We start from the raw sequence: 12,780 nt of genomic DNA, 5'->3' as shown, positions 1-12,780 counted from the left end.
TGCGCACTTCAATAGCACGATCCCGACTAGGGGTGAGAGTGCTTTGAATGTCCCGATTCTCAAGTGCGGATGTTGATCACGCCCTTTTTGCACCCTTGAGCCGTACTTCACCCAAGTCTGCATCGATGCGAACTTGGTTGAAGGGTACTACCCACAATTCATTGCTGCAGGAGAAAATGAAAATGTGTATTTTCTAATGGAATTAGTTAATTTTAGGACGATTAGTTGATGCTCTAAAACTTTTAGACACAGCAGCAATACGTGTAAATTTATTTCAAATAACTGTTGTTTAAAAGTTGTTAATAAAGGTTTTTGAAAAAAGTAGCACAGCGACCAGCATCCCGGCATGTGTTGCGATCGATGATGCAATGCTCCCTGTCTCAAGTCTGCAATTATTTGCACACTTGTGTACTACGCACTTGAAGCCTTACAACGCACTTTCTCCGAGTGCACTTGGCTGAAGTCCGCAGGGCGCAGTGTGAGTACTGAGACTGGGCTCGGCAGATCTATGTCACACTGTCACTTAACATTCGTGGACTCGCACATATTGATTCCTGATGGGGAAATTTGTTGTTGGTTTAGCGTACAGGAGACAGCAGAGAGCGTCTCTGATAGTAGGATCTACCCGTTAGGATTAGCACCTCCACCACATGGCAGAACTCCTCCAGGCTTGTGCCGTATGTGGAGATAAAACATCAACGCTGCAGAGCAAACAGTATTAGTGGTAAAGTCGTGTTGTCGTTAGCCAATTAGAGGAGAGAAGTCCAAATATCAGGGAATAATAGACTCTTTATCCTTCTCCTCCAGCTGACTTCTATATCCTCAAACATGGCCACCGGAGCTTTTTTACCCCAGAGAAGGACTTACAAGGAATTCATCCCTACTAGAGTCCACTGCAAATGTATTAAAGTATGAGTAAAGCTAATCTTTTACCAAGAGTGGGCTTTAGCTGCTGTTCTTTTTTTGGTTTTAGATTTTTCTAGAAGATCAAATTCAAATTCAAATTTTTATTTGTCACATACACATTCATACACAGTACGAAATGCAGTGAAATGCCTTACACAACTGCTCGTAACCCAAGAGTTGAAAATAAAAAACTGTACACCACGGATTAAAATGAAGGGTAAATTTAACTGGGAAAGAGTAAGGTAAAATATATCTGATTTAAAGTTGAATAATAGAATAGCTTTACAACAAAATACACAATACAATACAAATTAGAATAAAAGGTAAATTTAGCTGGGAAGGAATAAGATAAAATATATATAAGATGAAGTTGAGAATAAAGTAACTGTACAACATAATACACAGTATGTAAATGTAGAAGAATGTATGAAGAAATAAAAATATCTATACAAAACAGCGGCTGAACAAGTATTAAATGGAAATGAAAAAAATATATATATAATGTCCAGAGTTGTGCAAACCACATTTTAGTGACTTTGTTTTGCAACTGTGCTTAAGCAAAGTCCAGACTGTTCAGTGTGTGTGAGAACCATATGTGTGTGCACTTACTATGTGGTGGTGTGGAAGAAGGCATGATGCCGTGCTCGTTGAGATCTTTCAGCCTAATTCGTGTTGTCAGACAGGTTCTATTGGGTGATTGAATTCTATGGGTCTGGGCTGTTATCAGACCGAGGTGTGGCTCGTTATACTGGACTCAGAATAATGTCATTATTAATGTGAGCCCTGAAATTTTCATTTTCTTCTCAAATGTTGACATCATCGCGACGTTGCTGAGGGAATAAAATCGACCTGCTGCTGTTTTGTATAAACTGCAGGTCTAAAAATAAGTTCTTATTGGTTAAGGTAGAACTGAAAATGCCAGCAGATGTGCTTGACAGAAAGTAAATCTAGGTAAAATAATAAATTATGTATTTTTAATGCTATTTTGTTAAAGTGATGTTTTCATTGTCTGTTATCACCTTTGCCACTATTAAGTGGAAGAAGATTGTTGTTTCTGTGCAAATACATATAACATTAGATCAGACTTAAATGTTTCTGACCATCCTAATTCATTCTTAAACTAGTTTTTCCAATAACATGTACAAGAAAACTGTCTAAATCCGTACTCTGTTCCATGCATCTGGTTTCTGAGTACAGGTCCCACGGTCCTGACGCAGTCCTCATGGCAGACGGTCAGCACAGCATCCTCGTGGAGCTCACTCAGTCCCAGATGCTGCACATTGCCCAACAGATTGCTGCTGGCATGGTCTACCTGGCCTCCCAGCATTTTGTCCACAGAGACTTGGCAACAAGAAACTGCCTGGTAGGAGAAAACCTGCTGGTCAAGATAGGAGACTTTGGCATGTCGAGAGATGTCTACAGCACAGACTACTACAGAGTGAGTTCATTTAAGAGTGTCCTCCTTTCCCTGCACCTAGTTACTCACAAAGACACACTTTTACTGTAAAATACAGAAATATACCCTTGCATGTACGGTGACAGAATGCAGTAGCAGAAGTGGTCCTTTTAACCACATATATTCAATCTAATTTTTATTATATAAATGTAAATGATGTCATCTGCATTCCTAATGTTTACATGGCAATAAGGACCTAGAATGCATGAGCAGATTTTATCATGTATCTTTTTCTGGTCAGTGACCTAATTCACCTCCTCAGCTGTCAGGGACATAACTTTATGTCCGTCAGTGGACACAACTTAATATCCACTGATAACTTCATATCAACTGATGGACATGAGAGAAGATCAGACATGATATGTGAAGTAAAGAAAAATTCCAAACTGAAGGAGCAGATGGATTTGTTTTCATTTATTCATACTCTGTCGTCCTTTATGTCTCAGATCTCAGCTTGAACTCCACAGCGCCCTCTGCTGGAGCTTGATTTACAAACGCAGTTCATCAAAAAGTCACATAAAACAAGACCTGAGAACACAAAACCTACAACCGGAGGATTTAGACTCTTATGTAACTATCCTCTTGATTTATAAATAAAAACAAATAAATTACATCAAACAACAAAATTAAGCAAATGGCATTAAACTCATATTTAGATGTGCAGCCTTTTTGATCTCTATGCACTGATGTCCTGGGGTGGACAGGCCGTGTGGCGTACCAGGCACTTCCCGGTGGGTCGTTGCCCAAAATGGGCTGGTCCAGTCCGGTCTGGTAGCGGGCCCTCCCTAGAACCGCCCCTGTCTGTAAACATAGAACAAAGTTTGGTATCGTTTTCATGTCCAAATATTATTGAAAACCACTCATTTTGATTGCAACGTAATTATTTATAGTTTATCAAGTGCATTAAGGTAAAACTTTATCATTAGTTTTTTTTATTTAATGATTAAAATATGCTAGAATTTAAATATGTTGGTTAAACATTATTTAAGATATAAATAAACAAATTTAGAACCTTACAGGGCTTTGAACCAGCTGCTGTAAACCATTCATCTGACCCTCCCCGATGGCTGCTGCCTCTCTGCAGGTGGGCGGTCACACGATGCTGCCGATTCGCTGGATGCCCCCAGAGAGCATCATGTATCGGAGGTTCACCACGGAGAGTGACGTGTGGAGCCTTGGAGTGGTGCTGTGGGAGATCTTCACCTACGGAAAGCAGCCCTGGTACCAGCTTTCCAACAACGAGGTCAGATCTGTAAAGCCGTCATTCAGCACTAAACACACCCAAAGGCTTACAGCAGTTTCAGGCCGAGTCAATTATAAGCTTCATGGGCATTTTGAATTCATGCAGTGTTAGTTAAACACTGATCAGCTCTTCTGTTCCACTACGGTTAGGGTTCGCCACTAGATGTGGCCGTCACACACCGATACCTGACCCGTAAAGTAGATCAAAGCAGTTGAATCAGAAAACAGTATGATTTGATTGTAATACTTTTAAATCCCTGCTCACATCAGAGTGTGTGCACTTAATAAAATTACATATTTTTTAGAACATCAGTAATGTGAGAAAGTTAAAACTCTGCTGTCGTAGCTCTAATGGCAAAAATACACACCTTCTCTGTGTTTTAGACAGAAGAAAGTGTTAAATCACAAATCACATTGTTTTCATCTGAACTGCACAGCGATGCAGAAGTGTTCAAAGTGTGGCCTGTGGGCTCTTTCTGGCCCTTCGAGCAAAGTCTTCCCTGCATTTAGAGAATGATGCACAGGCTGTTGATGCCAACACTTTAAAACACGTTGAGATTTTTACTAATGTGAGTCATTACAAATAATAGAAATACATTTATTTTTAGATGGAAAAGTTTGAGTACTATACAAAGTCGTATGATTGAATTAATGGTAAACAGAACCACTAAGAAATTAGCAAACCATTGGCCATCAGGAATTTGATGCTTTATAACAAACATATAGCGGCCCTTTTTATGGATCCATTTCTACTACAGACCGAATTGGGGTTTTTAAATTCAAATATTACTAAATGGTTTAATTTATTCATTCATTTGAATAGAACTGCGCATATAAATATATGCCAGATTTAGCAAGATGCTAATGTCCCTCCGTAGACCCTTGGCACAACACCCAAATACAGGAACAACACATGCTAACAGCAGCATGTTAAGACAGAGCCTCAGTAAAAGAAGAAGAAGAAGAAGAAAGTATAATTTCTATAGCGCCTCTCAAGATAAAAATCACGAGGCGCTTCACAAAAACAAAAAATGTAAAAGTATAAAAAAGCATTTAGAAAATGTTTAAAAATATATTTAAAATGAGCAAAAATAGACGATTGTGATTAAAAAATGTTAAGAAAGAGAGAGGGAGTGAATAGGAAAGAGGGAAATCAGTGGATCCTGAGGAAGGTGGAATAGGTGGGGAGAGCAGAATAAAGAGAGAGGGGTTGAAGAAGGTCATACAAAACCAGCTTGAACAGGTGAGTCTTCAGCTGCTTTTTAAAGGAGACCACTGAGTCCACTGATCTCAGGCTCAGGGGGAGAGAGTTCCAGAGTCTGGGGGCCACAGCAGCAAATGATCTGTCACCTCTGATCTTTAGCCTGGTGCTACACAACCAGTAGGCTTTGGTCACTGGACCTCAGGGACCTGCTGGGGGTGTAGGGACTAAGAAGATCACCAATGTAAGATGGTGCTTGTCCATGTAAGGCCCTATAGACCAGAACCAGGATCTTGAAATGAACCCTGAAGTTGACTGGCAGCCAGTGAAGCTGGAGGAGAAGCGGGGTGATGTGGGTGTGTTTGGAGGACTTGGTCAGAAGCCGAGCACAGGCATTCTGAACCACCTGTAGACGGTTCAGGGAGGTTCTGCTCAGACACGTGAAAAGAGAGTTACAGTAGTCTAAGCGTGAGGAGATGAAGGTGTGGAGAACTGTCTCAAGTTCAGAGCGGGACAGAATGGGACTCAGCTTAGCAATGTTCCTGAGATGGAAGAAGGAAGAGCGAACAAGAGAACTGACATGAGAATCCAGAGTGAAAGCTGGGTCAAAGGTCACGCCAAGATTCCTGACGGAAGATTTGGTGTGAGAAGCAAGCTGACCAAGAGAGTCTCTGACTTTGGGAACCAGCTTGTCTGGGGCACTGATGAGGATCTCAGTCTTATCTTCATTCAGCTGAAGAAAGCTCCCAGCCATCCAGGTTTAAATAGAGTCTAAGCAGGTGTGTAACAGCTGCAGCTTAGACATCTCATGGGGCAGTATTAGCATCCAGAACTGGAATGTCAATAAAACGTTTGACTTGGTTTAAGAGTCTCATTTAAAATGACCTAAAACCGCTAAAATAAATTAAGCATTAAGTGAGAAAAGGAGTTTTCTATAATGTCCTCCATATATTTAACTTATTTTCTTTAATAACTGATTATTTAAATTTTATGCTTAATATGTAACATTGTTTTTTTTTTCTATTCTAAGTAGTGGTTTAGATTGAAATGAGAACAATCAGACACGCCCCATTGACACGTGTCTTTTTGCAGGTGATCGAGTGCATCACTCAGGGCCGAGTGCTGCAGCGACCTCGTACCTGTCCTAAAGAGGTGTACGACCTGATGCTGGGCTGCTGGCAGAGGGAGCCCTACATGAGGCTGAACATCAAGGAGATCCACAGCATGCTGCAGAGCCTGGCTAAGGCCTCACCTGTGTACCTGGATATACTGGGCTGATGCCCCGGCATCCCTGTATGTACTGGTGTGTGTGTGTGTGTGTGTGTGTGTGTGTGTGTGTGTGTGTGTGTGTGTGTGTGACAGCACATTTTTAAGGAAGATGGTTGATGGTTGTGTGACTGTGTTTGTGTACAGGAAACGGCTGTAAATGTGATTTTAGATGCTAACTGTCCTCATAACGCGGAGACAAGCCTTACATTTTTAGTTTTCCTTAATTTCTAGTCGCTAATTCTACGCGATATGAAAAAAGGCAAAAGAAGATAACCATGTGCACACAAATTTCTGTCATTTCCCCTAAACTTTAAGTATTGCGACACCAACAACAACAAAAAAGCTAAAGAGGAAGGCATCTCATCCTGCTATTTACTTCTGTGTGTTTCATGTTTGCCAGGAACAAACAAATGCAAAAACATGATATGTTCCTTTACAGACATTAGTGTTAAGTGATCTGGTCACATGAAAACATTTGAAATGTGTGAAAATTTTATTTTACATTTTAACAGTTTTTTCAAAGTAATTTCTTGTGATTTTTTTGTTACATCTGCTCAGATTTAACCACTAATCTAAAACAATGTTCTGCATCATTTGTGCCGATTTTAAAAACATCATTATAAAATCTTAGGAATGCAAATGTTTTATTTAATTTTGGCTTCACATCCACATTCAGAACGGATGAGTGCATTTTTGTCATTTGTTGGCCCGTTTCTGTTCTGTGCAGGTTATTGATGAGATGCTTTGTGAAATGGACCAACAGATCAGTCTGATGCAGATTACCGTGCTCTTGTGGACTAAGAAAAACATTTTTTCAGTGCTTTTGGTTTTTTAATTTTCATCAAGTATCAAAACAGCATCAAACTGGTTTTTGAGGTGACTCTGAGGTGCTCCTGCCTGTTAGCTGCTGATACATCCTACATCTTATTTTTTATGTTGAATTCTCTAAAATGCACTTGTGTGATGCTTTTGATTGTTTCATGAAGGAAAAACATGGTTCAAGTGTGCAATTTCTGTATAAATATTTGCAAAAAAAACCAACAAAAACAGTTGTCCAGGTCCAACCAATCATCATGTTTTACTAAATGAAGATGTACAGAATTAAGATGATGTTTGTCAGGTGCACTTTGTAGCATTTTGTAACCCACAACCTCCGAACGTTCTCCATCTTGGCCTCTGCTGTGATGAAAAACATCATCACATCTGTGTGGAAGCTGATTTACACCATTGTCTTGGATGAAAACAAAGATTTCTTTGTGTGTGTGTGTGTGTGTGTGTGTGTGTGTGTGTGTGTGTGTGTGTGTGTGTGTGTGTGTGTGTGTGTGTGTGTGTGTGTGTGTGTGTGTGTGTGTGTGTGTGTTGCTCTGTTTCTTTTTTTATACAATGTTCTGTGTCTTGCTGTATATAAAACAGCTGTACAGTTCTGATATTTGTCTATATCAATAGTAGGCTATATTTAATAATGGTATAATCTGTTTTAAAGCAGGTATGTCAAAACTGTGTGACATCTATCGAAGACAATGTGTTATGGGCCACTGGCAATACAAACTAAATGTAAATACGATTTTAATTGTGCAGCGTTGTACGATTTCTTTGTGCTCGTTCATGATACCAGTGAGAATACAATCCTCTTCGCAGCAACCTTTGATCTTCAGAGGACTTTGTTGAAACAATGTGATTTTCTCTGAAGAAAAACAAAAAGATTTCCTCTCCACTGTGATGGAGAGCTCACATTCTGACTGCCTGTTTGCGGGAGAATCACAGACTATAAACACCAGGATCTCTCCTCGCCAGCAGGCAGGCATCCCAGCAGATGCATGGTCAATGGCGGAGAGGTCAAATGTCGTCTCCCGTCCAACCACCTCTGACTGACTGTAGCCTATTTGATCCTCTTTCAGATTAATAACTGTGACTTTGCATCATGAATAGTATATTATTTTGAATGTATTCTAAATGGGCGGGGTCCTTTTTTGAATGTAATGTATTTAAGGGAGGGGGTGTTAATAATTTTCTTTTGTAAACATACGCAAAAGATGAAAAAAAAGACAGTTTTCATTCCTGTGCAGACAAGTTTTACTTACAAAGAAAATTCAAAGAGAGTGTGTTCGTGTGGATTTGCACATACAAATGAGCGTGTGAGTGTGTGTGTGCGTGCTACCGGCAGAATTGATCCAGCTTCAATCAGCCAGTTCTATCAATCAAGTCAAAGCTTAGTGCATCATGTGAGTAGCTTATCCACAATTAATGGACATGTTTCTTGTGATACTGTGCATTTAATAAAGGTGGTATGTCTTACAATAAAATATGTGCCCTTCCTCAAGGTTACTGATCAAGAAAGAGTTCAAGCAAGCGGGGGATCCACACAGCACATGCAGCTTTAAACATTTAAGCTATTGCTTTCAAACTGGTTTCAGTACTTGAGCCACAAAGCTAACCATCTTCACGTTTGACAGCACTCTACAATCCAGCAGTGTGGATCATTTTACTTCGTTACATATTTATTATCAGTTGACGCCTGTTAGCTTTAGCTTGTTGTTAGTGCTAACTACAGCAGGCTGCGAAATGGTTGAGATGTCGTTCTTCCCAATTTTCAGATTTCAGATTTATTGGCCAAGTAAAATTACATTTACAAGGAATTTGTCTTCGGTAGATGTTCGCTCTCTAAAACAGACAACATCCACAATAAATGAGAGCCTTTCAACCAGTGAGAGGGAGAAACAGGACAATTATTTAGTGTTGTTTTAAATTGCTTTAATGCTACATGGAAGTCAAATCATTTATGTATTTTACGGAAAGGGTGGAAATTTTATTTTATCCCATAGAAACCTAAAGCCTTTATTCCAAAACTCAAGTCATCCTGAAAAGATCGATTTATGAAATAAACTAACAGAAATTAGTCATTTATTTGATAATAAATAGATAATAAATTAATACATAACATCTTTGTTTCTTGGTCTCTAAAAACATTTAAAAATGTCACCATCCTAAAAAAAGGAAAGCAGTTAAGGGTAATTGCGAAAATCCAATTTACATTTACTGAAATGAACACAATTGTTTGAAACCAACATTTTCCTGAGTTCAATTACGACAAAAGAGGTTTTGTTTATATTAAAGTTTCAATGGCAAATATGGAAAACAAATTAGCTTGAAATATTATTTTCATCATAACAACATTCTAGCATAGCTTGGCAGTGTGAGCGTCCTGTCACTGTGTCCCGATTGATCATGAGCCCTGGCTACTCGGCCGAGGGGATGTCCCTTTGGCTGACTGGTTAGCCCGCATGACACTCACCCGGGAGTCTGGGGATCGAATCCCACCCGGGCCCTCGTTTCTCCACATTGCCACAATAGTAAATAGTTGAGATAAAAAATAATGATATAAAATTCATGTTCTCTCGCATTTGTCTAAAAACCTCCAATCCAATAACAGATTTCAGACTGAAAGACACCATACAACCCTCCAGTTGTCGGTCTCGCTGAACTGTTGCACTTTTCTGCGTCCTCCACTCATTATGCACTTGTGTATTTAGCAACAGAACACCATTGTTGGGAGAGGTTTTCTGCTCAAAAGTATCAGAGAAGGAGAAACAGCCGGCTGCACCACTTCAACTTTAGGACAAATTACTAGAGTTCCAAAACGAAAAATGCCAGACAACAAGACATTTGGACGTAAAATATGGAGACTGGTGTTTAGCGATATCTCGTTTCCTCTGGCATTGTGGGTTTCTTGTCTCAAGGAAGATACCTGACGAGAGGGGGAGTGTTTGCGTTCAGAAGAACCCAGCTTGTTTGCAGATTTGCTATAAACAGCTGTAAGTTATTGTGACTAATTTAAAAAAGCATAAAATAACACATCTTTGCTGTTGCTAAGCCTGCTGACACACAAATTGCAGCTTTTAATCAATGATTTTCATTTCAAATTCAATTCAATTCAAATCAAAAATACTTTATTAATCCCAGAGGGAAATAGACGAAATGAGTCTCACACAAGAACAGAAGTTGCATTCAAAATGATAACATCACAATGGGGTCAAAAACATTTCTTTGTTTTATTTCCTGGAGAGTGGAGTGGAGTGGGAGGGATTCTTGACATTATTCATCCTGCACTGAGATAATATGAGAAAAAGATGCATGAGTGCAACGCTAGGATGGTGTTATTAGTCTTGTCTTTACTTATCTCTTCATCAACCATGTTTCACACCGAACAGATGCAATGTAGCTTCTGTGCAACTTCCACAAAGATCAAAACATTATTGCATCCAATCAGAACACTGGCTGAGATGCAGCATAGATCTGAACCTGGAAAGTTTTTACGTAGAGTGCATTCCTTCCAGATGCCGCACCTGGAACATCATGAAGTTAAAGAGCAAGTCACCCCTACCAGAGTCTGACTCCACTTTCATTTCCTGTTTGAAAAATGCACCACAAGGAGACTTTGCCTGGCAGACGAGAGGGTGGAGCCACTAACATATACACACACAGGCTCACAATGGCATTGTGACATCATAATGTACCAGCTGATGTCATATGGTACCTCTTAGCCAATAGCAATGACAGATTTAAATTCAAATGTAGCGTGGAGTTTTCACCTGAAGAGGGCGCATCACTGGTAATTTTAGGCAGAATATTTCAATTTTAAGTGCCAAATTATTGACTACACGTGTCTACAGCATGATTAGACACTCATTTATAGTTTATGAGCAAAAAACATTGATTTGGGGGTGACTTGCTCTTTAAAGAAATTACGAGACGGACAGGAATTTCAGCTAAGTACGTCTAGTTTATTTAAAAAAAAATCTGCGTCATTTTATTTTTACCAACTTTTGTTTTATTTTAACAACAGGGCTATCAGTTCACATGGAGCAGCATAGCTCAGGAGAGAGAGGTTGTCCAGTAATCGGAGGGGTGTAGGATCGATCCCGGCTCCCGGGAAAATGCGTCTGTTGTGTCCTTGGGCAAGACACTTGACCCGCCCTGCCTGCTGGTGGTCGAAAGGACTACTGGCACTAGTGCTTGGCAGTCTTGCTTCTGTCAGTGTGCCCCAGGGCACCGGTGGCTACATAGTTTTTCATCACCAGAGTGTGAATGTGAGTGTGTGAATGACCTATTGTGTTGTAAAGTGACTTGGGGGGGGGGGGGGGGGGGGGGGGTTGTAATACTATTGAAGGAACAAATACAGGACATTTACCATTGTATCACAGTTTACATTATTTTTACAAGTATATTTTTATTTATTTTGTCAAATTTCTAATTATTTGGTGCTCTTGTGGAAGTAGAAATCTGAAGACGTTTAGAACACGAACCAAGTTGGTCCGGATCCACACGGAAACCGGACCACCTCCATACAGCATTCTGTGTGAAAGAGGCTTCAGTCTGAAGAAGTGGAGTTCTTCGTCTTGGGCCATATGGTCAAAAGTGTTTGGGAACATTTTCAGCAGCAGAGGGATCTACAGATGGTAAAAAAAGCATCAAATTTGCATCACACACTTGAGGTAGAACAGATGCAGAAATTATAAAATTCCCTTTTTATGCCACCCTTTGCCAGGATGACGTCAATATCCACATGTTTCATTCATCTTCATTATTCTTACAGCTTTTGAGATTGGAATTGTTCTTTAGGTTTATGTTTTTAACTCATTAGACCAGTGAACCCCTGATGGAAAATTTGGCTCTGGTTTAAATAATAAAACATCTGTCTCAAAATCTTTGTGAGAAATGTTTCAGGTACCGCGGTGTGGTGGAGTACCGTAGCTGTCTTGCAGCCAGCGAGGTTACAGTTTGATTCCTGGCTGCTGCTTCTTGCATGGAGTCAGCATGTTCTTCTCCCCATGCATGTAGGTTTCCTCCTGTGGGTACTGGAAACTCTAAATGGCTACGAGTGTGTCTGTGAATAGTTTGGTTTTTTTTCTGTGTCCCTGTGGAGGACAGGAGACCTGTCCAGGGTGTCCCTTGATTCTAAGCCCATGACTGCTGGAGTTAGGCCCTGTCTCCTTAGTGCGGATAAAGCAGTTCAGACCATGAGTGAATGTCTCAGTTAGAACTTTAAAGGATCTTTTTAACTTTTAAAAGAATTTTTTTTAAGGATGGGCTCTTAAAGGGCCAGCTGTCCAACATGTGTCCTGAAAAGTATCCTGTAAACACCATTTGTGTCTAACAATAGCTGCTGAGGAGTGATGTGGATAGTTGTATTAGAGCAGCGCAGCCACATATCTGTAATTAATCACATTGTAACTGGCTAATTACAGGATTTCTAAGCTTCAACGTTCTACATTTATATTAAATCATTGTAAAAAGATACTTTTAATAATTAATGTGCAATAATTTTTTTATACATCGCATTGGTCTGATAAGTAAAACTGGGTTGATATCAATATCTCAGAAATGTAAAAGGATATACAGGTACTTCTGAAAAAATTAGCATATTGTGATAAAGTTCATTATTTTCTGTAATGTACTGATTAACAATAGACTTTCATTTATATTAGATTCATTACGCACAACTGAAGTAGTTCAAGCCTTTTATTGTTTCTAATAGTGATGATTTTGGCATACAGCTCATGAAAACCCAAAATTCCGATCTCAAAAAATTTGCATATTTCATCCGACCAATAAAAGAAAAGTGTTTTTAATACAAAAAAAGTCAACCTTCAAATAATTATGTTCAGTTATGCACTCAATGCTTGGTCGGGAATCCTTTTGCAGAAAT

The 12,780-nt window shown here is 39.5% G+C and overlaps 2 protein-coding genes across 2 annotated transcripts in view; one reads left to right on the top strand and one right to left on the bottom strand.

Annotated features, from left to right (window-relative positions):
* The window catches only part of ntrk2b (neurotrophic tyrosine kinase, receptor, type 2b), a 19,587-nt gene extending 11,198 nt beyond the window's left edge, over window positions 1–8,389 (top strand). The window contains exons 14-16 of the mRNA XM_054744458.2: window positions 2,104–2,344; window positions 3,447–3,605; window positions 5,898–8,389. Coding sequence (XP_054600433.2) covers window positions 2,104–2,344; window positions 3,447–3,605; window positions 5,898–6,083 — 586 coding nt within the window. The 3' untranslated portion in view covers window positions 6,084–8,389. The remainder of the gene's footprint in view (window positions 1–2,103; window positions 2,345–3,446; window positions 3,606–5,897) is intronic.
* The window catches only part of LOC107373312 (homeodomain-interacting protein kinase 4-like), a 745,746-nt gene that overhangs the window by 400,339 nt on the left and 332,627 nt on the right, over window positions 1–12,780 (bottom strand). The gene's annotated exons all lie outside the window — the stretch shown is intronic.

This window comes from Nothobranchius furzeri, chromosome 6 (genome assembly GCF_043380555.1).
Source record: "Nothobranchius furzeri strain GRZ-AD chromosome 6, NfurGRZ-RIMD1, whole genome shotgun sequence".
Taxonomy (NCBI): Eukaryota; Metazoa; Chordata; class Actinopteri; order Cyprinodontiformes; family Nothobranchiidae; genus Nothobranchius; species Nothobranchius furzeri.
The sequence above is the reverse complement of the archived record's forward strand: the minus strand, read 5'-3'. Positions and strand labels throughout refer to the sequence as shown.